This window comes from Archocentrus centrarchus, chromosome 13, assembly GCF_007364275.1.
Source record: "Archocentrus centrarchus isolate MPI-CPG fArcCen1 chromosome 13, fArcCen1, whole genome shotgun sequence".
NCBI classification, from domain to species: Eukaryota; Metazoa; Chordata; class Actinopteri; order Cichliformes; family Cichlidae; genus Archocentrus; species Archocentrus centrarchus.
The window spans coordinates 26,425,470-26,453,430 of record NC_044358.1 but is presented as its reverse complement, the minus strand read 5'-3'; the positions used below and the strand labels follow the sequence as shown (position 1 = coordinate 26,453,430).

Here is a 27,961-nt window from a genome sequence, read left to right as displayed (position 1 = left end):
GAAAGGTTAATGTCCACAAGACTTGTGTTACTGCAATATTACAAGTAAAGCTAAAGCTATACACTTTGTGCTGCTTAACTGGCATTGGAAACCTTGAATTTGAAGGACTTTCAAGATGGATGAATATGTTGATTACTTCTTTTCTTTTTCTAATCCAGTTCCCAATAAAAATACAAACACTATGTTAAAGTTACCTGAACAATATCAATCCACCAGAATCCAACAAATATGATTCATTCCACTGTACAAGAAGAACAAGATATTTTATGTTATAAAAGAATGTCATTGAAATCCTATAAGATACAGATAAACAAGGTATAACTGACTGTACTTGCAGCTACATGTGCTAATTACTTACTTAAATCCACACACAAATGAAAAATAAGTAGAGAATGTTGTTAATTTTTACTGTATGACATTGTTTAAGTAGACTGAGCAAGAAGCAGACTGGAATCCAAATGAAATACAGCAAATATTTAATCAATCTCTAGTCAGACTTAGCTTTCTTTAACAACAAATTCATATATTAAATGAAATAAACAGGAACATTAAACATTAACATGTAAAAAGAAAAAAAGAAAATGAATATGTCAAGGACTGGCACTTTTTCTTTTTTTATTACATTTTGTTTTTACCCAAAGGTGTGTGAACATCAAAGCCTAAAACAGAAGAGAGAAGAAAACAAGACTGATGTCAAGTAAGGATACTATAAAATGTGCGGTCAGGGTTTCAGGAGATGAGCTTTACACAGGAGTGCAGAATCTCAAGGCCGTGTAGTTCTCGAAGTTTGCTCGTGTGTCTGGAAATGAAGGAAAAGCTTTTTTCAAAAGAAAACAGTGGTAATATATTCAGTGGGTTGGCATTCAATTATAACTACACTCGTGTGAGCTCAGGAACTGAAGATTAACACATCCTCAACACAGTCACATGCAAGTTCTTCAGCCTGGAGGAATATTTTAGTCTTTCTAGGAATAAAGAGAATTGTTGTCACTGCTGGCTCCTATTATTAAGTATACTATTTCAGTTGTACTCACTTAATCACACTGGTTCTATAGTGGATGATGGCCCACAGTAACACATCAGCGCTTAGCTAAGAATATTATCGGCTTTTATTTGTATCCTCATGGATTCTATAAAGAAAGGGGTGTTCACACCCGACTTTTACTCTGCAAAGTGCATGTGCACCTATAGATTTTTCACAGGAGACTCAGTAGCTCTTCCCTCAAATTATTTCACAGGCTGTTAAACACTGTCTTCTTTTCCCAAATATTTAAATACTCATCCTCATATAACGCAATAGCATAGACTAGTTGTATTTGTTTAAAAAGAAAATTATTCCACAACTATTTTATAATTGATGGCTCAATTTTATCATTTCTTTGCAAAAATGCCTTTCCAGTTTTTCAGAAAAGCAAATCAGCTGTAAATACTGTAATTACTGGGGTTTGGGGTTTATTTCGTCATTAAGTTTCTCCAATTAGCCTGACCCACATTTATAACATATATTTTTACATGACATAAATATCTCACATCATGGTAAATGGACTAGTTCTTATATAGCGCTTTTCTACTCAGTATGAGCACTCAAAGCGCTTATACAACATGTTTTACATTCACCCATACACTCCCATTCATACAAGCACTTCCATATTTACTAAGCTAAGTGCTTTTTAATTGGCTAACACACATTCATACTCCGACGGGACGGTCGGAGAACAACTTGGGGTTAAGTATTGTAACGTTGTAAACACACTTCCACAGTCGGCGATGTTCACAACAAAGGTCGTCTTTATTAGCAGAAAAATGGCTGCTGTAGGCCACAGCCACGCCAACCACAACTACAACAACGGAACAGCAACACACACACACAGGCAAGCTCTCGGTCTTTTCTCTCTCTCCATGCTGCCTTCACGAACCTCCCGAACAGTCCGAAATCCCACAACATCAACACGCTCTCTAACTAAGAGAATCGCTACAGTATCTTGCCCAAGGATACATTGGCATGTAGCCTGGAGTAGCCAGGAATCGAACCGCTGACCTTCCGATCAGTAGGTGACCTGCTGTACCTACTGAGCTACAGCCACCCACACTCATCACAGTATCATTGCTACAATATAGCAATGCCACAAGCTCAACAATGAGACAAGTCCAGGCATGTCTGAGAGCCAGAGCCGTGTGTCAGCCTGAGATGATGATTTGGTACTTAAAAGGGGAGTTACTTTAACAACCTTCAACAAAGCACTGAAAGGTGGAAACAAAAACAGTTTTACCATTTGAGGCAAAAAGTCACCGTCAAGTACAACCAGGCTACGAAGGAGGAGACACTAGCAGTTGGTGATGTGCGACGCGAATGATCAAAAAATAACTAAGCATTGCTTGAAAACTCGCTGGTTGCATAGTGGGAAAGCAGAGCTTTAAGCAGCTGGTTAAAAAGCTTGACCCAACATACAACATCCCAGGTAGAAACTGTTCTTCAGTTTTATTATCTGACAATATTGCGCAGCTCCCAAAGAGTTACAAGGTTAAGTTACTTTTGTTATTGTTAAACTGAATTGTTAAGCAGTCGTGTTGTACTTTTATTTTAAATTCCCAAGGAAAACACTACTGTGGCTACTTTTGTGCTTACATTTGCTTATGCTGTGCAACTGGATATAATGCTGTGTCACTACTATAACACTATAACGCTGCTGCTGGCAACTTGTTTTTATGGATTCACATTTCAAATTAGGTAGTATGTAATCAATGACAGCAGCTCATTGGAAAAAAAGGATGGAAAATGGCTTTCATTTATAAATGCTGCTGCCTGCAAGCTTCAAACATCGATAAAACATTCAATATTTTTTCTATCTCATCAGAAATATAGTGATCGTATATTTTCATGAAATATTGCGATATAATTTTGAGTCTATATCGCCCACCCCTACTACCAATGCTCCAGGCTAATATCTAGAATGTAATCAACAACTTATAGTTAATAGAGTAGCATGAGAGGGCACCTGGGCTCAGCTCGACACAGCTTCCCAAGAGCAATGGCTGCATTTTGCTGCACAGCTGTCCTCTTAGCGTCACCTGCAGCGTGCCGCAGCAGCAACAGCACAATATCAGTGCCCAGCAGGTTGCTGGCAACTCCCTCCAACTCAAGACAGTGGGCCAAGCACAGGGCTGCATTTCCTGAGACCATCTCATCACTGCTGGAGCTCAGCAAATGACGTAAAATGGACAATTCTGAGTGAAACAATAAATGAATAGCAATGAGGAAGAGAATATATATATATATATATATATATATATATATTAAATATATTTTAAAAAATACATAATGAAATGAAATATATGAGCAGATGTATTTTAGACTGCCCTCATATGTGAATCAACACATCCACAACTGACACAAACACACACACACACACACACACGCACACACACAATTTGAATATTAGGTCAGCACTCAAATTTTATTCATGGACTAATGAAGGAGCTTGTTAAAACTAGCACGTCAATCATTCCTCACTTTTATCAGAGTTCACCAGCTCCTCCCGTGCCAAGTGACTGGCAGCAGTGCACACTGTCAAAGTCTTAATGGCATATTTAGTGGCAGTCTGCCCGGTTCCCTGGGTAGGCAAGCACAAAAATAACAATGACATTAAAACCAGCAGAATGAATGCGGATAAACATTAAATTTATAGTGACAGTCAGAGGTCACATGAAATGTGAAGAAAAAAATGCCTTTTAGTGGAATTAGTGGAAATCTAAAAAAAAAAAAAAAAAAAAGGGGGGGGGGGGATCATATGCACACTTTAATATGGTTTGGAGAAACACTGATATCACTAAAGATATTTATATGAATATGTTTTGATGTTGTCTTTATGGACTCATTATAATCTGACTGTTGTGAAATTATTTTAGTTTATAATAGGGGTGGAAATTTGAGTTTGGTTTTGTTCCACGTTGTTTCTTTGAGCAAAACATGAATGGACATGACAAAGAACCAAGCCCACAAATAAGCCAACAAATTCTGCTTAGATCAAGCACAGAATTTATAGTGCAAATCTTAAGCTACATGCAATAATACAAATTAATACTGTGTTAAACAATCTTATCTTTTAAGAATCATGGTATGTGAGCAACAGATTAATATTCAGTGGGGAAGATTAGAATGACTGTGCACAGTTATCACCTTCAGGAGCCTGCACATGGTCTTGACCACTTTCCTTTGGGTAACATGCTGAATGGCTTGAGAGGACTGAGGAAGGACAGTGCTCAGCACACCTGTGGCTCTCTGGAGAACAATGAAGAATGCTGGCATTAGAAAATGAAATAACAGGAGACTGAAAAAAGCAGAAGCCTGAAAAACAGAGCAGAGAAATAGGATACCAGATGACCAAAAAAAAACTGTGCTACTGGGCAAGGAAAACTAGAAGAGAAAAAAACATTTGAAGAAAAACAACTTATAGTAGAAACAAAGAGAATAGAAGAGTGGTTTAAGAAATAGGTGGAGAAAAGAAAGAAGAAAAGAATAGTTTTAAGTTTTTATGGAGTGTGTTTTCAACAATAAAGCAGAAAAACAATAATGAGAGTAGAATGAGTGAACATAACACTTTCAATAAGAGAATAAAGATAAAAATGCAAGCCTAAAAATAAAAAAACAAGAACACCAAAAAGAAGAATATTAAAAGCTGCAACCTCATCACAGGTGAAAATCTTTAAATCTCATTTTATTACAAAAGGAATTCGAAGGCACAGTTTAATATTTTGCAGACACAAACTACAGAATTTGTGGGTATGGAGTGTACAGAACATAACAAAAGTGACAAAGTAAGAATATTCAGGTGAAAATCTAACAGAATTATATGTAAGTCAAAATTACAAGTGACTTATTTTAGAAAGTCTAAAACTCAATACGGAGCCAGGCTCACAGGCCCAGTGAGGTCCTAATGTTACATCTTTTCTGCTTGTTTGCTGACATGGAGGAAGTTATCTTTAACATCTTAGGACAAGACCGTGTGTCAGGCTGCAGTCAGCTAGTTCTAAAATGTTTACTTAATATTCTACCAGAAAGACCATCTCATGGTCTGAAGCAAATGGCAACTGTAGTTCATGTTGTAGCATCATATCTGATGCTCCCTAGATCATGCATGCCCTTGCCACAAAGCTAATCATAAATGTATATACAAAAATAGCACTGCAGTGATATCTGTAATAAGAATAATAAGACTAGATTGTGGCTTATATACACTCCTGATCAAAATCTTAAGACCAGTTAAAAAATTGCAAGAATTTGCATTTTGCACTAATGGATCTTAAGACAGTTCTAAGTAGAGCTTCACAATGCTAAAAGAAGAAATCAGCGCAAAACTACATTTACACTCAAACATGATTTTTTCAGCTGATCAAAAGTTTAAGACCATAGCTCAAAAAAACCCGAAAACACCCTCAAATCAAAAATCAAACTGTCAAAAAAAAGGACTCAGTAATGAGTAGCTCCACCATTCTTGTTGATCACTTCAAACAATCTTTTAGGCATGCTTGACGCCAGTGATTCCAGGAGGCTAGTGGGAACGTTGCTCCAAGTGTTGAAGATGGCTTCACGAAGGGCATCCACTGTCTGGAACTGATGTCCATTTTTGTAAACTTCCTCTGCCATCCATCCCCAAATGTTCTCAATCGGATTTAGATCAGGGGAACATGCAGGATGGTCCAAAAGAATTATGTTATTCTCCTGGAAGAAGTCCTTTGTCAGGTGGGCATTGTGAACTGCAGCATTGTCCTATTTAAAAACCCAGTCATTACCACACAGACGAGGGCCCTCAGTCATGAGGGATGCCCACTGCAACATCTCCACATAGCCAGCTGCTGTTTGACACCCCTGCACAACCTGAAGCTCCATTGTTCCATTGAAGGAAAACGAGCCCCAAATCATGATGGCGCCCACCCCACCCCCACTGTACCGTGTAGAAAACATCTCAGGTGGGATCTCCTTGTCATGCCAGTAACATTGGAAGCCATCAGGATCATCAAGGTTAAATTTTTTCTCATCAGAGAAGACAACTTTCTTCCACCTTTCAATGTCCCATGTTTGGTGCACCCTTGCAAAGTCCAAACGGGCAATTTTGTGGCACTGAAGAAGACGTGGCCTTTGAAGACATTTTTTGTTTCTGATGCCCTTCCCTCACAGATGCCATCTGATGGTTATTGGGCCGCAGTAAGCACCAGTAATGGCCTTAATTTGGGTAGAGAATCATCCCGTGTCTTGACTGACAGCCAATCGGATCCTGCAGCTCAGCGCTGGTGAAATTTCTTTGGGTCTACCACTCGACTTTTTTGTTCCATAACCCTCAGCATCATTTAAAAAATGCAAAATGACTGTCTTACTGTGTCCAACCTCAGCAGCGATGGCACGTTGTGAGAGGCCTTGCTTATGCTGCTTAACAATCCTACCACGTTCAAAGTCAGTGAGCTTTTTTGCTTTTGCCATCAAGAGGTCTTGACAGTGTAAAGACTTGACAGAAAATGACATGGAATCCAAATTTTTGCACAGCTTTTGGCTTTTAAAGGCTATGGTCTTAAACTTTTGATCAGCTGAAAAAAATCATGTTTGAGTGTAAATGCAGTTTTCAATAAATTCCCTGCTCAAAAGTTTTTGTCACTTGTGCCGATTTCTTCTTTTAGCATTGTGAAGCTCTACTTAGAACCTTCTTAAGATCCAATAGTGCAAAATGCAAATTCTTGCAATTTTTTAACTGGTCTTAAGATTTTGATCAGGAGTGTATATATAACCATTGTTATGCATTAAAGAAAAAAGAAGTGCAAGTGATATAAAGTCTTCAGTAATGACTTAAAAACAAAGAAAGCAAGAGAACAGATGGTGGAAATGTAGGACTCTGAAAGGGTGTGCATACAGGAAAAGACCAGCAGCAATGTGGCAACAAGAGTTCATAGAATATCAATGAAATTGGCAACCTTGAAGTGATGACAGGCAAAATGACTGTTAGCAAAGTGGGTATTGAGTGAAACTAATGTCAGCTTTGAGGAGACTACCAATAAGAGTGAAAGACAATATTGATTATGGTGTTTCACTTTCAAAACATTTGGGGAAGGAAACACATAAGCTGGTGTATTGTGTATGTATAGGTTAGGCAAACAGACCCTTATATAAAGTCCACTAGTGAAATCCTTTAAACTACAAACTGATGGGCGATGACTTTATATGTGGACATATATGTGCATGTGATATAAAAGTCTATGAGAGTTGTAATACCAGTAAAGGAACAGCATATATTCTGTGTTAAAGTTAAAGTCTTCTGAGAGCTGGAGCACACCTTAAGTAAGCTTTACTCACAGTTATGATTCCTCCATCGCTATGCCTCAGGAGGTCCATACAACAGTCACAGAGTGAAACAGAATGCTCCTTCAAAAAAAATCACAGATGAAAAAGAGGATAACCCAATTTTAACTTACACTCACCTCTAAATAGGTGGCTTTTATTAATTATTTTTGGAATATAGTCTAATCTCTCAATTTCACTAGTGTTAAGTGGCTTTAACAGCAAGAAGTGTTATTCCTTTTAAGATGGCCAAAAAAAAATGACAATTAATTTGACCTTGTCTCCAATGCATTAACATCTGTGATCAAATTGTCAAAAGAACTTTAAGAGAACATCAGTCTCACCTGGGTGACAGGGGAGGTGACAGTTGAAAGGTTGATGATGAAGCCAAGTAAAGGGTAGAGGATCTCTCTGTATTCAGATGCACTGCACATCCTCTGCATAGAGAGAGAATAAAGCCCTACACTACAGACATCTTTTATGTTGCATTTGACAACACTATACAGAATATATTTAATTTTTTTGGCATAAGAAGTCAACACAATGAACAGCAATTTGCACTTTTCTAAAGAAAGACAGAAGTGTGTAATCATACTAACAATAGCAACCACGGAGGCCTTCAAACATTCTGGTTCATGAGCAAGCTTGTGACGGATGACATCATCTCTAGCCAGATAGCCGAGAGTTGATATCAGAGACAGAACGACATGCTGATTGGACTTGTTGACAGTTCTCTGAAAAATAAAGGAAACACTTTGTCCACATGCACACAAACTGCATATAAAATGAATTTTGGTATTTGCGTGTATTACCAGTATTGTTGTAAGTGGCAGAGTGAAGGAGTCTGTCCACACATTTCTTAACTGAATGCAAAATCTGCAAGAGAATATTAAAAACATGTCACACAAAAGTAGCATATTAATAATGTCCTGTGTACTGTTTTTTAAAATGAGAATAAATGCCAAAGGTCAGGTAGTAAGGTGAGGGAGTGATGTCATGTTAAATCTTAACTTTAAGTTCTTCACTGCCAGACAGAAGACAAAAAAAAGAAGGCTGTGTAAAACCTCAAAGGAGGGGACCTCTTTCCAAGCTGAACAAGAGCCTAGTGCATCATCCTAGAACTATAGCATCTCCCCCAATATAAATACTCCCCAAATACACAAAATGTCCTAGTCTTGGATACAGGACAATTCAATTTAGTGGTCAAATAGCACTGACCGTCATGTCTCTGAAGACTGTCACTCATCCACATAAAAGGCAGTAAAAGCCAGATGGATTTGCTGTTCTCTGTATCAGCACTGCACAGTCATTTTCCTTTTGACTTATGACTAAAGTTTTAGTATGCTCTATGACACACATGCTATTTGAAATAGCTTCTTTCTCCTGACTCTCCCAGAAACATAATGGCCACTGCCTCTAAGTTATATTAAGACTTGGATAACATGTTTACTTGTCTGTGGACCTTTCCTGATATGGGTAGATCTGTGCTATTAATAAAATATGGATTTTATGTACATGGCTCAAAAAAATTAAAGGAAAACACAACAGATCTCAACGGGAAAAAAATGTGCTGATATCTACAGTATACTGATATGGACTTGGTAATGTGTTAGGAATGAAAGGATGCTACATTGTTTGATGGAAATGAAACTTATCAACCTACAGAGGGCTGAATTCAAAGAAAATCTGAAAATCAAAGTAAAAAAAATGATGTGGCAGACTAGTCCATTTTGCTGATATTTAATTGCAACAACTCAAAGTGGTACTCAGGAGTTTGTATGCCCCCCACATGCTTGCATGCATGCATGACAACATCGGGGCATGCTCCCAATGGGAGATCTCCTCCCAGATATGGACCAAGGTATCACTGAGTTCCTGGACACTTTGAGGTGCAACTTGGTGGCACTGGAAGAACTAAACCATAATGTCCCAGAGGATTAGGTCAGGTGAGAGTGGGGCCAGTATCAATTCCTTCATCCTTCAGGAACTGCCTGCATACTCTTGCCACATGAGGCCAGGCATTGTCGTGAAGAACCTAGAACCCACTGCACCACTGTAGGGTCTGACAGTGTGTCCAAGGATTTCATCCCAATGCCTGTTGACAGTCAGCGTGCTGTTGCCTAGCCTGTAGAGGTCTGTGCGTCCATGGATATGCCTCCCTAGACCATCACTGACCCATCACCAAACTGGTCATGTAGAACAACGTTACAGGTAACATAATCAGGCCCTCAGACCACCCTCATGATGGCTTGGTCAGAGATATTCACACCAGTGAGCTGCTGTAGGTCATTTTGTATGGCTCTGGCAGTGCTTATCCTGTTTCTCCTTGAACAAAGGAGTAGACATTGGTCCTGCTGATGGGTCAAGGAACTTTTACAGCTCTGTCCAGCTCTGCTAGAGTAACTGTTCATTGCTAGAGTAACTGTTCATTGCTTGGAATATCGTCCATGCTCTTGTGCTGGGACACACAGAAAACCTTCTGGCAATGGCATGTATTGATGTGCCATCCTGGAGGAGTTGGGCTACCTCTGCAACTACTGTAGGGTCCAGGTATCGCCTCATGCTACCAGCAGTGACAGTGACCATGGCCAAATGCAAAACTAGTGAAAAAACTTTAAGAAAATGAATAGAGAAAAAATGTCAGCAACTTCCACTTGTAAAGCCATTCCTGTTTGAGGGATATCTCATTGCTGGCCCTTCTAGTGCACTTATTTTGTAATTTCATTAACACCAATACAGCTGAATCTGATTAACAACACCCCCCACCCCACCCCCCCACTGAACTGGCCAAATATGTCAGAGGTTTAACTGACTTGATGCTCTATTCTGATTAAAATTTGTTCCTTTAACTTTTGAGCAGTATATGATAGGAAAATAATTACTGTACTTGAATATGTGTTTTACTTGTTTGTAAAGTCCAGACTTCATGAGGAGATTATGACTAGTGTATTTTGTTTGCCTGGATATCATTCACACCTGCTTTCTGTTGCAAAGTACTCCAGAATGTTGACCGCTGTGTTCTCCTGCTGCTTCTTTGGCTTTGAGATGCACACCATGAGGTTCCTCACTAACCTTTACAATCCGATAAGAGCAAAGGGAGATAAACAAAAAGAGAGGGAGAAGATATTACTGAATGAAATTAATATTTTGTTCTCATATAATGATGGCATTTACCCTGAGACCAACAACTGTGATAATAATGCCAAAAATACATCAACTATAAAACTCATTCTTTCTCATTTTCTGAAAATCTGACCAGCCGCAGGTACACAGGCAGCAAAACAAATTATTTGGTCTGCTCAGAGTTAACCGAGCAATGACAGAGCAAAAGTTCTTGAAATATCATTAAAATGATGTGACACCTCCAGTGACAATAACAAACATACTGCCCAAGGCTGGACTAAATTCCCTCCACTGCTGGGAGGAGGTAAAAGAGCATTACTATTTCTGTCTATATAATATATGATTCCCTGACCCTGCAAAGCGATTGACTATGGTGGACAATAACTGCATCTTCACTCCAGCTGAATCATTGTTAGATGAATCTCTCTGGCAATATAAAATAATATCTTACATGTGCAAATCAAGGCTCTCAATGGCCAAATGTCTGCCACGTGGCATCTCTGAAAACACTGATAGCAATGCCAGACATTCTTTCTCCACTTCATCATGCTCTGATGAAGCCAAATGAACAATGGAGTGTGTGGCGACTGGACATGTCATCAACAGCTTCTGGTTTTCATCTGAAAGCAATGGAAAAACAAAGAACACCAAAGAGATAGCTACACTGGCCACAGTGCTCCTGTTTGTTCCCAATGAACAACAACCTAGTTTTAAACACAAGACATGAGCATTGTATTATTAATCCTGTGTTGAGAAGGAAATACTTAGATTACAGAGTAGTGCAGTTACATAAACAAATTATCAAAGTTTGCAACAAATATTAGTCTTTCATTATTTGTCTCTGTAGTTTGTGATTAAAAATGAAATCCTGTACATTAGACAAAACACAAACAAGATTTGCATAAATACCACAATGCCAATATAGAGGTTTTATAATTATTTTTCTTAATTTTACCCTCTATATCCTTCTAAATCCATGACAGTAAAATGATGCATGGACAAAGACAGACAATGAAGTGTATCTCAATTACTGACATACCATTTCCACAGCAAACAATCCTCCATAATTTCAAAACAGACACACACAGCTCACGACTCTCTGGATCATCTGTTTGGTCCAACAGGCAACTGCAGAAAAAAAAAATATTGTGTTTTCCTTGCCTTGTGTTTCCTGTCAAAAGGCATTCAAACTAATAAAAATAACTAATTCAGGTATTTTATAGTTCAGCCATTTATGTAAAGGTGAAGAGCATGAAAGGCACCTGGAATTAAAAATACTTTATTTATATTTTGTATAAAATATAACTTTGAAGCACTCTAGACCTTTTTCTTTCTTATCTTTACCTCACAAAAAGACCAAGAGCAGCCAAACTCAGAGTGCCCCTTCAATTTGTGATTAGGACAGGCAACAATGGCACTGGCTTTCTCTGCTTCACATAGGTGTTATTTGGTTTATCTGGCTCACACCAGCAGACTTACTGAGCATTTTCATCAAGTTCCGACTGCAGTTTCTTTGCGTTCTCTACTTCCTGGACACTGTGTTCCAGCTTGAAAAAGTATACTGCCAACAATGGGCTACATTGAAAGTATGTGACAAGTTAATAATAACCTTACTGATCTGACATGAGGGAGTCATAATTTGTATCTTGTACAAAATAAGAACTCTTTCTGGGACAGAACACAGGACCTTTGCCTATTTCAGCACTGATCTCAATCTCTAGTGTGATCATCTTTTCTTTGGGGTATCATAGAAACAACTGAATAGAGAGAGGGGGCAGTGAATGATCTCTCCAGTTTATGCCATCATTGTCTCTGTATGCCCCTGTCTCTAGTTCCATCTGTCAAAGCTCCACTGAGGAGCCTCTCCCTCTGGTCTCCTTACCTCCTCACCGTGTCATTGCTTCTGATGATACTAAAGCCATTGTTCAGCCTGAAAAGGGTCTGCCCTGTAACTGTTAGAAGAGAACAGCACATAGTGTAAGAAGACAGAAAGCAGTATATCATCATCTGGTAGCCTAGAGATCTTACAGAAGAACCTTTTTCATTTATTGTAACTTGCTCTATTTACTGATTTACGGTCAAGGACAGGAGTGAAAAATAAATATGTTAAGAGACTAAGGCACAGTGAGGAATAGTTTATTATCCACTAATACTAAAGATAGTAGAGCAGAGCAGTGAAGGAGTACTTTTAGGCGAGAAAGCTTGTAATGTCAGCCCTGCTGAGATCCTTTCAATCGTAAGTTATGTAAGTTTTGCCCTTTTCTTTTGAATGGCACTGTAAGACAGGCATTATATCATTTGACATAACACTTCTATTCTTCTAAATGAAGAAAAAAGAGAAACTGTATAAGTTTGCCATTCTGCAGACAATAGCCAGTTCAACAAAATATCCTACATTACAAATAGTCATATAGGTTAAAAAAAAAAAAAAAAAAGTTATTTTATTTTGAGGTATCTTTCCTTTCTTATGGTTTGCCGAGTGGTGAGTCTTAAATTTTATCAGTTTCATCAGCCTTGGCCCTGTGGTCAAAGTACCTGAAAATTGACAATGCACGTAGCAGAACACTCAGTGTACTTCATTGCAACTTCTTTTGTAGTTGAAAGTTGAAAGTATAGAATAGACAAAAAAAAACTTCTGAGTGAGCCACTGACCTTGGTGAGCTATAGTGCTACTATTGAATAAAAACCTGCAACTGCTGCCTTGTGGCAATAACTAAAAAGAGTTACATTAGTAGTGTGGAGTTTCAAAGTCATCTGGCAGGTCAAAAACATTCACATAAACATCAGCAGCCTGCTGGAGTTCAATTGCTCCCTGTCTACAGTGGCCCCTTTTCAGAGCGCAAAGGACTTGGTAAACATATCAGCTATTTTTCAGCCTGATTGTATCATTGTCAAATGGAAGCATTCGGGGTAATAGTGCTTGCCACCCAATTCCCCCACTTGATCCAAGAGGAAATCAGGGCCATAAGAGCATGTTCCAGCCTACTCTATTTGCTTCAACTTATCTGAAACCTTGAGAAACAAGCTCTGTGCTACAACCAAGCAAAAGAAATTAGATATTTTTCTTTTCAACAGCTGAGTCTTGCACTAAAATGTGTATAAACATGACATTTTTAGGCCCATGTCCATCGAAAGTGCCGAGGGCTAGGCTGTCATACATCCAGAAAGTCAATGGACAAGTACCAATAGTCAGTAATGAAGTAATGCTACTGAGCTTAGCAAATGGACAACTTCTATCAATGATGCTTCATTAACTATTGCACTAAAGCATGCTCCATCAGGCACAGTAAAAAAAAAACAAAAAAAAAAAACTCTGGATTCTAAAAAAACATTGAGAGTCAATTCCAGGATTTTTTTAAGTGAGGAAATGCAAGACTGGACATATTTTAACTTCTGTACTGCAGTTTTTCGCTGTGTGAAACAAACAGGGTGGATGGAGCAGCTACAGAGTTCTCTTTTCTTCACTTTCTGATCAGGTGGTTGATGAAGGATCTCCAGCTGTTTCCCAGAAAAGGTTTAATGGAGGTTACAGGGACGAAAAGGCTTCTTTTGGACACTAGAAAAACATTTCCTTCTGCTCCATCTGAGCGCGCCGGCTCCGCCTCTTTCCGCTTGTGCAGACAGACTGCACGTAAATCAGCTGACTGCTGCTGTTGCATCATCAGTGTTCACGTGAAAAACTAGGGGCTGCGTGAGCGCAATCTTGTAATGCTTTATACAAGCATTCTCCTAAATACGTTTCTACTGCAGGTCTATATTTAGTCACAAATCAGGGATTAAAGTATCAAAAATGTTTTGACGGGGAAGGGGTTCTTCCGGTACCGGACGGTCACTAGTGCTAATAGCTGCGCTCGCTAGCAGTATGTCTGGGAGCTGAAGTAGAGAAAAAAAATAACAGCTGATTCTTAGCACAGCGAGCACAACACACAAACAAGGCAGAGAGCGGTGGAGGCGGAAAAACATGTCAGCGATGATCGCTCAGTGTCAAAGGGAATCCGTCGCAGCGACGGAGAACTGAGGGGGTTGTTTTCTAACTCCTGATCCCCCACTCCATTCCAGTAGGTGGCGGTAATGCAGCTCTAAGCTGGTTTGGTCAACCGCAAACCCACAAGAAGAAGAAGACGACTGAGCCCTGTAATGTAGCTAATGTGAGCGAAACGTTATTTAATGTATCGGATTACATTTTTTTATTTCTTTTCGATATCCGATCCAGTAATTTAGGCCAGTATCGGACCGATACCGATACTGAATATCGGATCGGCGCATCCCTAAATAAAACACTTGGAAAGCACTGAACATACTCAAGCTATTTCATGTATGTGGCACTACATAAAATTATTTACTAAATAATGTAAATGCATGTAAAGATGGATATATCATTTCACCATTGTAGGAGCAATAAACAGGAAAAGACCAATTCCTGATTAGGTCACCAAAGGTTCCAACAAAAATACTACTGCCTTATATGTAAAGTCATGTGAAATAGAAAGTTCCCTTTAAATCGATTCACTCCATCCAGCCATCGATTTTCTTCTGCTTTCTTCTGCTCTAAGGGAGAGGCCAAGCTCATTTCTGCCACTTGTATTTGCAATCTTATTTTTTTCGGTCACTACCCAAATGACCATAGGTGAGGGTAGGGACATAGATTGACTGGTAAATCGACAGTTTCACTTTCATGCTCAGCTCCCTTCACCACAACAGACCAGTGCAGTGTCCGCATCACTGCAGATGCAGCCCCAATCCATCTGTCAATCTCCCATCACTCGTGAACAAGAGCTCGAGATACTCCCTGAGCCGGAGTGGGCACTCCACCCTTTTCCGGCTGAGGACCACGGCCTCAGATTTAGAGGTAATTCTCATGCCAGCCGCTTCACACTTGGCTGGGAACCGTTCCACTGCGAGCTGGAGGCCACCACCTGATGTAGCCAACAGGATCGCATCATCTGCAAAGAGCAGAGATGAGATTCTGAAGCCACCAAGGCAGAAGCCTTCCGCCACTTGGCCACGCCTAGAAATTCTGTCCATAAAAATTATGAACAAAATCAGTGACAAAGGGCAGCCCTGGCGAAGTCCAACACCCAAAGGAAATGAGTATGACTTATTGCTGATAATACAGACCAAGCTCTCGCTGCGGTTGTACAGGGACTGAATGCCTCACCACCATTCAGGTGGAGGGGTTTGTGTGTGTTCCAGTGATACCAGGAGCTATGTTGTCTGGGAGCTTGTGCCACTTGTAGGGTCTCCCATGGCAAATTGGTCCTGGGTAAGGGGCCAGACAAAGAGCAATTCAGAAGACCCCTATGGAAGAGTCACCAAGGGAACTGTTTACCCTTCCCGGGATAGGGAAGGAGAGGAGTATCTGGTCGTAATTAGCTGGGTGATCCACATGGAGTATGTTGATGGGTTAGCCGAAGGTGAGCCAGAACCCTGTGAGAGTGCTGGCCAGCTTCAGCCTGAGATAATCACTTACCAGGATCACGCTGATGTGCTGGACATCAGCCTGAACTTGCATGGTTTATTGGAGGATGAGCAGGAGAGCCTGTCGTTGGCCAAATGTGCCGCCAGCCGGCCAAGACAACATGTTTCTTTTTTCCCGTTTTCTCCAAGCAGCAAAGAAGCTGCACGTTGACTGGCCCTCTCCTCCGCCAGCTGAGAAACTATCACATTTTGCGAAGTTTAACAGTCTAAAACCACCTTCCCATCTTTCCAAATTTTGTCTCAGAGGTAACCGCTTCATGAAGCAAACCACTGTCTACTCACGTCAGTGTGCCCGGTTATGGACAATATTTGGATCTTGATGACACAGAGGAGGCTGGCTTAGTCAACCTACCTATGATGGAACCGTTCCTGGCAGCTTATCTGGCCCCATCCCACAACCATGGTGTGGGTGGCCCCTCAACTCTTCCATCCAAGCACTGCAGATTCTCTGCATCTCAGCTGGACAAGATTTATCGTGTTTCAGCAGCAGGCAGACGTCGCTTCTCTTCACCTGTTGCCACCCAAATGGCACTACCTAAGTCCCAGAAGGTGCTGCACTTTCCTCCCAACCACTGTCTCCCAAGCACAAACCCTCTCCACACAAAAAAATTTTTTCTGCCTCAGGTTGTAACTTCCAGTGAGGATGTGTCAAAGGCTCAGGTGACTACATCAAGTGTTCCCGCTGTATTTTGGTGTTGTGCCCCAATAAAGGTGCTTCCATCAAAGTATGTGAATATACACAGTCCCATGTTACAATCAATAAAAAATTAATATTCTCATTTCTACAGAGTAATAAATACAACCGTGAGGGACAGAGCAGCAGCAATATTAAGGGAGGATATAAACACACTGCTGCAGAAAAAAGCAGTACAAGTGGTCCCCACTTCAGAGACAAACAGGTTGGTACAGCTGCTATTTTGCTGTTTCAAAAAAAAAAAAACAAGGGGGGGGGGGGGGGGGGGGGGGGCACTCCATTCTCGACCTGCAAGTCTTGGACAAACACCTACGAGCATAGAAGTTCAAGATGCTAACACACAGATTTTAAATGCAGTTGGCCAGGGGAATTGGTTTACAACAATCGATCTAACAGATGCTTACTTTCGTGTGGCTGTACACCTGGGCGACAGGCAGTTTCTGAGGTTTGCATTTGATGGTGTAGCCTACAAATACCCGGTACTGCTATTTGGGCTGTCTCTAACTCCTCACACCTTCATGAAATGTAATGAGGCAGCTTTAGCTCCCCTCCGAGAGTGGAGGGGATGGCTGGGCTTTCAGATTGGGAGGGTGTCGTTTGCAAGGTGGTGTCCAGTCCACAGATGCCTCCCTATGGGAGTGGTGGTCTTGGTGCAATGGCGCACAGGGGTGCCATCACATAAAGAGGGGTCTGGGCTGCACGAGAGGGGTCTGGGTTGTGTGAGAGGGGTCTGGACTGTGGCACATCAATCACTTAGAGCTGGTAAATGCACTTTTGTCCTGTTCTGATGGGCCAGCATGTCTTAGTCAGGACAGAAAATTCAACAGTGATCTCTTACATAAACAGGCAGGGAGGGACACACTCTTTTCCCCTGTTAAAGCTGTCTCACTCTCTGCTGTTGTGGTGCAGTGTTCATTTTCTGTCTTTAAGAGCCACCCATATTCCAGCCCATCTGAACCTGGGGCCGTACCTTCTCTCCTGGGGGGAGGGGGTTGCACCCTTTGGTAGTGGCCCAGATATGGGACATATTTGGTGAGGTGGAGGTGGACCTGTTTGCCTCAAGGGCGAACGCTCACTGCTCCAGAACCGACCACAATGCACCCCTGGGAATGACATGCTTGCATAGCCATGGCCAGACATACTCCTGTATGCTTTTCCCCCAGTGGAAATGATACAACCAATTCTACAGGGAGTGTGTCAGCAGCGCCTGTATCTGATTCTAGTGGCCCCTTGGTGGCCAGTAAAGTCTGTTGGCAGTGAGGCCCTGGCAGCTTCCTCTCAACAGTGACGTCCTCTCTCAGGCGGGAGGAGAGGTGATTTATCCATGCCCAGAACTGTAGTGGCTGCATCCCTACCTGGTGAGAGGTCAAATTTGATAGCTAAGGGTCTACCTCTAGGCTTGGTGAAGACAATCCAGAATGCTAAAGCTTTAGACACTAGAGACGTGTATGCATACAAATAGTGAGCCTTCAAGCAGCACCAGCACATTCTCCCATTCCAGTGTTCTATTGTGGATGTTTTGACATTCCTGCAGGAGCTGTTGGATAAAGGTGTTTCTTTTTCTACAATTAAGGCTGCTGCAAAGCGAATGGGTGACCCTCATGCTTTATCTGTGCATCCGCCTTACACACAATTCTCTTCTGACGGCCTCAGAGTTGAACTATGCCCAAATGCCCCATATATTCTGGCAGCTTATGGAATTTGAGCTTCAGAGTTTTTGACCCCCTCCTTTCGCATCTGAGGAGGGGAGGAGGCTGCATTCTCTGTGTCCAGTGTGTCTGCTACAGACCTACACTGACTGTACTCAGAATGTGCATTTATGTGACCAGTTGTTTGTCTGCTTTTCTAACCCAGCTAGGGGTAGAGCTCTGTCAAATCAAAGGTTCTCCCACTGGATTATGGAGGCTAGCTCTCTGACATATGGCACTGAAGGTCTCACCTTGCCTCAGGGTGTGAGAGCGCATTTCATCAGGGGAATGGCAACCTCATGGGCCCTTTTTAAAGGGGTTCCTGTGAGTGATATTTGTGCTACAGCTAGTTGGTCTTCACCACTTACTTTTGTTCGGTTCTATTGCTTGGATGCGACAGCCCCTTCACTGGCTCGCTCTGTTCTTTCTGCTGGGTCTGCCTTGGTGGTCCGATTCCAGTTCAGTGGCTGCTGTGGGGCATCTTCATATGTCCCATACTATATGTGTTGTATTGAGTGAATCAACTGAAAGGGAGTGAACAGTTATGTCTATAACTTCTGTTCCCTGAAGGAGAAGAATGAGGTTCAACACCAGGCTGCCCTGTCACGCAGCTGGGTTCGATGAAGAAAGACTAACGAACTGAGTGATGACTGTGATGACAGAGTATATATGTGCGGGTGGGGCCACAGGTCATCTGCCTTAAAAGCATGAATAGAGGTGTCTTCAGCCAGTACACGCGGGGGCGTGGTATCCCATACTATACATGTTCTACCCCATTCCTCTTTTCCAGGGAACAGATGTTATTGACATAACTGTTTGTTTTCACAGGACTGCATGGAGTCCTGTGAAAAACTAAGCACATCCAATGATTCAATAGCTTATACAGTATGTTGCTTTAGTTAATTAAAGCTTGTTTTCTTAATGTTTTACCCACAGCATTTCAATCAGGTTGAGATCTGGACTTTGACTCGGTCATTGCAACACCTCGATTCTTTTCTTTGTCAGCCATTCTGTTGTAGATTTTCTGCTGTCCTTGGGATCATTGTCCTGTTGCAATACCCAAATTCAGCCAACTTAGCTGCCAGACGGATGGCCTGACTCTAGAATACTTTGGTATGCAGAGCAGTTCATGCTCGAGTTCATGCAGTGACTGCAAGGTGCCCAGGTCCTGTGACTGCAAAATAAGCTCAAATCATCACTCCTCCACCACTGTGTTTTACAGCCAGTATGAGGGTTTGGTTTTCACCAGTTGTGGTGCTGTGCATTATGGCCAGACATCTCCACTCTGATTTCATCTGCCCAAAGGACATTATCCCACCCAAGTCTTGTGGTTTGTTCAAATCCAGCTTTTCAAACCTAAACCTGCGATCTTTTTAGGTCTTTTTAGAGAGAAGAGGCTTTCTCCTGGTAACCCTTCCAAACAAATCATATTTGTTCAATCTTTTTCTCATTGTGCTGCCCTGAACTTTAATATGTACCACGCTAACTGAGGCCTGTAGAGTCTGAGATGTAGCTCTAGGGTTATCTACAATTCACAGGACTGCACAGAGCCCTGTAAAAACCTTTTTTTTCTTGACTGTATGTAGAGGTATCTGTCATTACTATGATAAATGGAAGCCGGTTTTTCTTTTCTCTTCCAGTTTAACTGACCCAGCATGCTGACCAATTAAATAAACACACATAACACAAACACAGCAGCACTCAAGTTAGATTTAGTTTTTCGAACAAAGAAAACCTCTGATGTCTGTGCTGTCAATATCTAAAAGTATAAAATGTTATGAGAGCTGCTGAAAAAAATAATTCATATTTAAACATACTGTAACATGTTGTAATACTGTTGTTTTTAACAAATCAGTGTTTACGTTGAACAAAATTACACCATGACAGTCATTTTACAAACACTATCACTGAAAAAGGAATATACAGTACTTGAAAATGAAGTTACGCAGGGAGTTAATGTTAAATATACTGATCAAAAAAATTAAAGGAACACTGAAACACATCAGATCTCAATGGGAAAAAAAAATCATGCTGGATATCAATATTGATGTGGACTGGGTAATGTGTTAGGAGCAAAAGGATGCAACATCATTTGATGGAAATGAAAATTATGAAACTACAGAGGGCTGAATTCAAAAACATCCTGAAAATCAAAGTGAAAAAATTATGTGGCAGGCTACTCCATTTTGCCAAAATTTCACTGGAGCAACTCAAAATGGTACCCAGTAGTTTGTATGGCCCCCACATGCTTGAATACGTGCTTGACAAAGTTGGGGCATGCTCCTAATGAGATGTCCTGAAGGAGCTCCTCCCAGATCTAGACCAGGGGATCACTAAGCTCCTGAACACTCTGAGGTGCAATCTGGCACCATCTGAACCAAAAAATAATGTTCCAGAGGTGTTCTATTAGATTTAGGTCAGGTGAGCAATGCGGCTGAAACTGATTAACACCCCTCTGCTACTTAAACGACCAGCTCAATATCCCAGAACTTTAAGTGACTTGATGCTATACTGATTGAAAGTGTTCCTTTCGTTTTTTAAGCAGTATATTATATTATAAAAATTACTTTTTTAATTAATTTTGTTTAATTAGCCAATATCTTGAATCATAGACACATGGCTGGTATTTGTAAGAAACCACTAAAAAAACATTTACACACTTGCTCCACTGTCAGTGGTGGCAAAGGCTAATGGTACAGGAGTTCATGGATGGTAGGTGGTAGTGGTTTACCCAAACCACTGTGAAACATATCAAGGGTGAAGTAATTCTGCAAAACTTAAAAATGCAGTTTAGTATCTATAATTAGCACAAGCTTTTAGAACATATTATTCTAATCTCTTTAAATGCTTCAAGTCTTCTTAATCAATCTAGCCTGAAATCTGGTCTTCTGCTATTATTTTTGTCATAAAACTAACAAATAGGTGCACCAGAGAAGCAGTGTAGAAAGGAAAGACTGAACAGAGTGATTAAAGGAGAAACACAATTGTTTGAACACTCACAGTCAGTAAGTGCTTGTGACAGTATTTCCAATCCTCCGCAGTAGTAGAGAGCAATCTGACTGGGGTTTGACAGCTTCTCTAACAGCTCCACCACTATTGTGGCCTTCCTCTCTCCCTTGTCAAACTCTCCGCTTGCCTTTATCTCCTGAGTCTCCTTCTCCTTTTCCAAATCAACTTGGGTCAGGTATTCTGCAAAGGAGAACAAAAGAGAAAGAAGAAGGAAGAAGAGAAGGCAACTTATTCCATGGCGGTAAGTGCAGCTGCACTATCTGAGATGAGTCTCCTGTGGTGCATCTGTCAGCCTGACATGAACCCCCCCACCACCACCACCATTTGCTATTAATATGCACTCAAATAGAAAGAGGTCAGTTGCCAATGTATAAGATATGTATTAGTACATCACATATGACCTAATAGCCTAAATAAGAAAACAGCAAAGTCAGTATAAAACAGTGAAAATGATCCGTGATGTTCATTAAAGCCACAAAGTGAAGGAAGGTTAGGTTCTGTCTGGGAAAAAAACAAAATAGAGCAGTGCTAGTTCAGATAAACCAGGTCATTCAAGCCAGCAGATCATGACAGTCCGGGCCACATCAGCTTCTATCTCACCTATACCAGGAGTGTCAAATTCAGTTTACATTGTGGGCCACATACAACACTTTTTTTCTGAAGTGGGCCAGACCAATTCAGTTCAGTTTCATTTATATAACACCAAATTACAACTGTTGCCTCAAACCACAACAAGTGAAAAGACAGTGAAAAGACATTTAACTTACTCCCTGAAATATCTTAATACAAGAAAAGGAAGTGCAATTTTAACCATATGCCTCAATTTTTCTACATGATAGAGAAATACTGCTGTAGTAAATGAAAGAACTCTGTCTAGCTTATTGACCAGACTGGCATGTAATTATAAAACAGAAAATTTTTATTAATTTGCAACAATTTTTTTTCTTGCTAAAAAAAAAAAAAAAAGACCATAGGAGAGTGAAAAAACGGTAACTTTTCTGTCATTTAATTATTTTTCTGTTATTTAATTACTTTGGTGTAGTATGAATGTAGCAAAAGCTGTAAAACTTAAAAAAAAAAGAAAGTTAAAAGTCCAAAATGTAGTCCCTCCTTCCCCTTTTCAAAAGCCATGCAGTGGGGCTGGATTGGAGTCTTTGCAGGGCCTGTTCTGGCACCTGGGCCTTATGTTTGACACCCCTGGGCTATACGCTTCTATGCATCCTATTGGTAAATCTGGCACAGGGCCTACTATTTAAGATATTTACTCTGGTTAGCCTAAAGTTGATGTGCATCTTCACGTCACGCTGCAACCCACCTTCATCCAAGCTCCTTCTTGTCAAACCATCTGATCTGACCAGTGTTTTATCATTAAGGCACGAGGACAGCTTGCTGCTGCTCTTCCTGCTTCTTGCCTCTACCACTTGCATGTATATTATTATTGAACTAAATTCCTTGATTTATACCATTAAAGACAATGGAAATACCAAGATGGTGGAGGAATTAGTGATGTAAATTGATAAGTTGTAAGTTGTGGCAGGCGCTACAGGTGCATCAAAGCCAGAACAAACAGACTCAAGAACAGTTTCTTCGCCAGAGCAATCACCACCCTGAACTCACACACTCACCCACTGTAACTGTGCAATATTATATTATTCATACTGAACAATATCTGACATTCCTATATTGTGTAATATCCAGTATTCATTCACTAGTGCAATATTCATTCACCAAGTGCAATATTCATCATCTTCATTATTATATGTATACACATATTTACTTTTCTTACAATGTACAGATGCACCAATGCATGTATATATTTTTATACATTCTATTTTTTGTATATTTTACACATTGTTTATTTCTGTATATCTCTTGATTATATTGATCATCTCCAATCTCATTGTACATCCTGTATAATGACAATAAAGGCATTCTATTCTATTCTATTCTATTCTATTCTATTCTATTCTATTCTATACCCTTATTTATTTAATCCATTCAGGAGCTTGATAGTACTGTGATTTGATTTGATCTTTAATTGTAATTATTTGGCATTATTTTTAATTATAGAATAAAAAAACATCAATTCATCCATCAAATTATTAATCGTCACAAATAAACCATTTGGAATGGCTTTTTGTGTTTAAATGTGCACATCACATCAGATGTTTTCAGCTGTTTTTTTCCCCATACACACCCAATAACACATTAGTGGTAATAAAAATAATCTTCCTCTAGGACAGGACAGTGGTGCAGTTTTAAGTACTGTCACCTCGTAGCAAGAAGGTTGTGGGTTTAAATCCACTGGCCAGCTGGGGCCTTTCTGTGTGGAGTTTGCATGTTCTTCCCCTACCTGTGTGGATTCTCTCCGGGTACTCCGACTTCCTCCCACAGACCAAAGATGTGTGTGTTAGCTTAACTGGTGATTCTAAATTGGCCATAGATGTAAATGTGAGCATGAATGCTTTTCTGTGTTAGCCCTGTGATAGACTGGGACTCCCAGCTGCCATAGAGCTCAAACCAGATTTGAATAAGCAGAATAAAATGGATGGGTGAAATCTTCCTCTAACTCTCATGGTATTGATTTAAATTACTTTTTGGCTGAGCAATGTAATGAAAATATTACAATTTTCTGGCCTGGTCAATCAAGAACCTCTTCTACAGTTTGATGAGCTTCTGTCTCTCTAATGCATGACAAGCTCAAAACTAACACTGTATGACTAATTTCATGGAATAATAAAATGTTTTAATAAGTTTTCATAAAACTAGATCAATTGATCCGTTATCAAAAACTTAATCCCCCAGTTTGTGGAAGCTGCCATGTTCCTCCACCGTGTTGGCCAAGATGGACTGCTAAGTGTTGATATTATTCAAATATGTTTAAAAAATGTGTGTACCAATTTTTTTTATATACAGTGGGCACCATAGCTAGGATTATGCAGTTGAATTGGGAGAGGTAAGACTGCAATCTGCAATCTACTGACATCACTGTACCTTAAATGCATTCAACTTTTCCATACCCAGGCCATTGGAAATTTGACTTTACCTTTCACCATCTTTTCTGTCCCAGGTTGAATTTCCTGCACCTTTTCAAAGCAGTTTCTTGCCTAAAAAAAAAAAAAAGTAAAATGTTCTCCATCATTTGCTTTGAATCTGGCTACTCGCAAAGATTAAAGTCTCTCAGCAGAAGTGGATTCCAGTTTATAAAAAGCTACAGTGCAGTTTAATATAATTTGTTAAATAAATCTCATTCTACTAGTTATCTCTGTTAGATATAATCCTATTTCACAATAAATAGATTTAAATAATCATTAAATAAGATTTACAGAAGATTACTGTGAGACCACATTATCTTAATCAGAAAAATGCTTATAATTTCTTGAGAATTCTTATTATATTTTGATTTCAGGCAATGAGAGGCAATTTTACTCACCTCCTTATATTTCTTCAATCCCAGATATGCTTTGCCCATGTGTAGATAAGCCTTTATGCACCTCTCATTACACTGGCAGAAAGGAATTAATCATGGGATTACTTAATAAAGCTCTTCATCTACATAACGCTGTTTAATGGCTCTAGCATACTTGCACAGTGCTCAAAGAACTGAATATTCAACCTGAACTTCAGGCGCACTACACTGCAGAAAAGTGCATGAACAGTTTTACAGAGCATGTTTCCCATCCAAAACTAGGATCTGCCTTTGAACATTTTGGAGGAGCATAAAGAAAACATTCTGAGGATATTATCAAACTAAATAAACTCATATGCACTTTTCTCCAGTTTTCCAAACATCATGGTTTCATTAGAGAATATTTCTAAACTGCTGGTGAGCTCACTGTGCTTCAGTATGACAAACAAGGTAACAACCGGCTGGTCTCAGTTATGAGCCAGATCTTACCTTCAGGGCCCATTCACAGTCACTGATGGCCTCTTTGTACTTTCTCAGTTTAATATAGGCCTAGGCAGATGTAAACATTAGACAGGTGTTTTAAAAAAAAAAAAGATGGGAATATGATTGTTTCTCAGAGCACACTTTGAAAGGGAACATATTGACTTTACAATTAACTGCAGATGGTCATGAACATAAAATTCAAATCTGCCAAGTCTGGTTTCACAGATGCTCAAAGCTCTCTACGTCCACATAAGCACACAAAAGCATCTCTACTTTGGTTTCCTCTGAGAAGTAACATAATTTGTTTTCATTGTAAAGTGCAGGTTGAAAATATTTACTTGAGCTCGGTTTGTATACAGTGGTTGCATGTCCCTGATTTCAGCCAAGCCGTCACTGTAATACTTCACCGCAGTTTCATAGTCTTCTTGAGCATAAGCTTCATTCCCCTTGTCCTTGAATGCTGCGGGGATACAAGCAGTACATTTATAAAGGACAAACTGTTAGCTCAACACAGCAGTGGCTACGGAAAAATGTTAACCTACAACAGATGAACCCTCTTAAGGCTAAGTTATCATAGGTGATAACCCTAACCCTATATTTTGGAGAATGGCAAACTGCTTTTTTGGAAAAAAATATGAACAGTTTTAAGCATCAGGATTGATCATTTTCTGTGTTCCCTAATTGCAAAGACTTGAAAGAACAATAAAAATATTTTGATTGCCTTGGGTTAGAGTTAGGGTCAGGATTGGGGTTACTGATGATGATTTAGGCCTCAAAGGGTTAATTAAGTAGCCAAGTCTCACAAACCAGTAGCCTTTTTGACTTTTGCAGCTTTCCGAACTCTCCTTTCTTCTGCATCCACCTCCATTATCTTCATGAAATTCTCTGATCAAAAAAGAAATTTTAAAAATCTTAAGCATGAGTACTAGAACAGAGAAGGAGGAAATAGCCAGTATGTCATTTTCAACAAGAACAGTGTGAAGAGAATTTGCACACATTTAAGAAAACAAAATCAAGCCAACACTGTCTAAGAAGCTCAGTTATTTTTAAACTACAGTCATTTTAGCAAGTCACTGGTAACTACACAGATCCACACAAGTGTACACAATGTGTGTTTATAATGCAAAGAGGGTTCATGCAAAGCTAGATATAACTGTATAAATAAGAGCTGGAGAAATTTAAAGTCTGTTTTGCTTTCTCAGCCTTAAGCACAGAATTATTTTTCTTACTCATCGTGAATTCAGTGTATGGTATGTTAATTTCAATATTAGAAGATTCGAACACAGAGGCGTGAGTTTTTTGCACATTTGCAGCTTAACTGTTAATGAGTTTTACCCCAGGGAGACTTAAAAAGAAGTACCGGTTGAAAAGCTATTTTAAATGGAATATCACATCCAGAGTGCTGGGTTCAGTGGGATGTCATCACAGTGCCTTTCAGTATATCAAAATACTGTACACTAGTCCAGGGATTACGTCCATTTGCATGACATGCTTAAGCAATGAAAGTACTGATATGATGGAATGCCTTGATGAGCTAAACAGTTAACAAGCTCAACAAGCTCATCAAGCTCATCCTTAACTAAAGAGCATCCAGACAAGTTCATGGCAGGAACACATGATTTATATTCTTCTCAGTTTTAATAATTTATCTTTGAAAAATGAATATCTAGATTTTACTTCTTTGGTTGAAATGTTTCATTATTGTGCACAGTGTTGGTCTGTTTTCAATCATTGCAACTGGCATCCACCAAGACATTGATTTTCATTGTGGCTCACCTGGAGTTTCACTCTGTGGAGTCTGTAAAATAGGAAAAGTGATTTAAAAAAAAAACAAAAAAAAAACAATGTTAGTAAAGAAATCAAATCCTGCTCACTGCTTCATGTACATCACATCCTCCTTCTTAAAGAACAACAAAGGACAAGGTAGACAACAAAAGAAGTTGCTAGTAGTGCGTTTGTGCCTGAGGGACAGTGAGTGGAAGACAGATACAGACTTAGACTCGTACTGTTGACTGTGTGCATGTCTTTACTGTGGAAGGCTGGAGTGGCGGTGGGTTTGTGTTAATTGTAGTCTTGTCGATTTTGGTTCTGCAGGGTTCTGCCAATGAAGCAATGTAGCGATCAGCTTTTTCCATTGCATTTTGCTGGACTTCAGCATCAGAAGACCTCAGGTCCCCCACCAGCTGACCTGAAAAGAAAAAATAAATACGTTATTTTCCGGCAGCCTTTACTTTGGCATTTAAAATATGCCTAAATTTGCATGCGTTGCAGTAAACAAATGACTTTACAGCCTACAGTAACAAAGGTCTCAGTAACACAGGAGACTACTCTGCATGTGCGTTTAGAGCTCAAATGGGGATGAACTTGAAAGTTACCAAGCTAATTAACTTATCAAAATAAGTATAAGAAAAAGACTTGTGTTAGTTTTGTTAGCTAATATCTAATTAGAACCGTCATACTGTTTATGGAAACAGCTAGTATTACTCATTCTTACTTATTTTATCAACATTCTTCAGAAAACTTTCGAAGTCTTCGAGTTTCTCCATTGCGTGTTTGTCCGTTTTACCCTGTTTTTACTGTTCTCTAAACTGCTGGCTCCGCTTTATCTACGCTGAGCGCTGAATGTACTTCTCCCTCAGGTTTAGCGTTGAGTTACCATAGTAACGTGATGCCTTCAAGCCCACTCGTAAACAAGAGTAGTAAACAATGCGATAAGACTTGCGGGAAGAAACAAAGCAAAACTAAAGAAAATC

At 39.9% G+C, this 27,961-nt stretch overlaps 1 protein-coding gene across 5 annotated transcripts; it reads right to left on the bottom strand.

The window, feature by feature from the left end:
• Positions 1-523: 523 nt before the first annotated feature.
• Positions 524-27,866, bottom strand: ttc12 (tetratricopeptide repeat domain 12). Of its 5 annotated transcripts, none has more exons than XM_030744677.1 (21): positions 27,775-27,866; positions 27,215-27,396; positions 26,985-27,006; positions 26,016-26,093; positions 25,547-25,668; positions 25,215-25,274; positions 24,750-24,821; positions 24,363-24,423; positions 21,308-21,496; positions 12,330-12,399; positions 11,487-11,575; positions 10,899-11,067; positions 10,301-10,396; positions 8,137-8,200; positions 7,924-8,058; positions 7,669-7,761; positions 7,340-7,408; positions 4,178-4,279; positions 3,512-3,611; positions 2,997-3,225; positions 524-799 (listed from the first exon to the last, which is right to left on the bottom strand). In XM_030744677.1, the coding sequence occupies exons 2-21, from the start codon at positions 27,341-27,343 to the stop codon at positions 730-732; spliced, it is 2,019 nt and encodes a 672-aa protein (XP_030600537.1). In that variant the 5' UTR covers positions 27,344-27,396; positions 27,775-27,866; the 3' UTR covers positions 524-729. The 5 variants fall into 5 exon arrangements, with proteins under 5 accessions (XP_030600537.1, XP_030600536.1, XP_030600534.1 ...); XM_030744674.1 differs by having other exon boundaries at positions 525-799; positions 27,703-27,854; XM_030744675.1 differs by having other exon boundaries at positions 525-799; positions 27,239-27,396; positions 27,703-27,854.
• Positions 27,867-27,961: the final 95 nt, after the last annotated feature.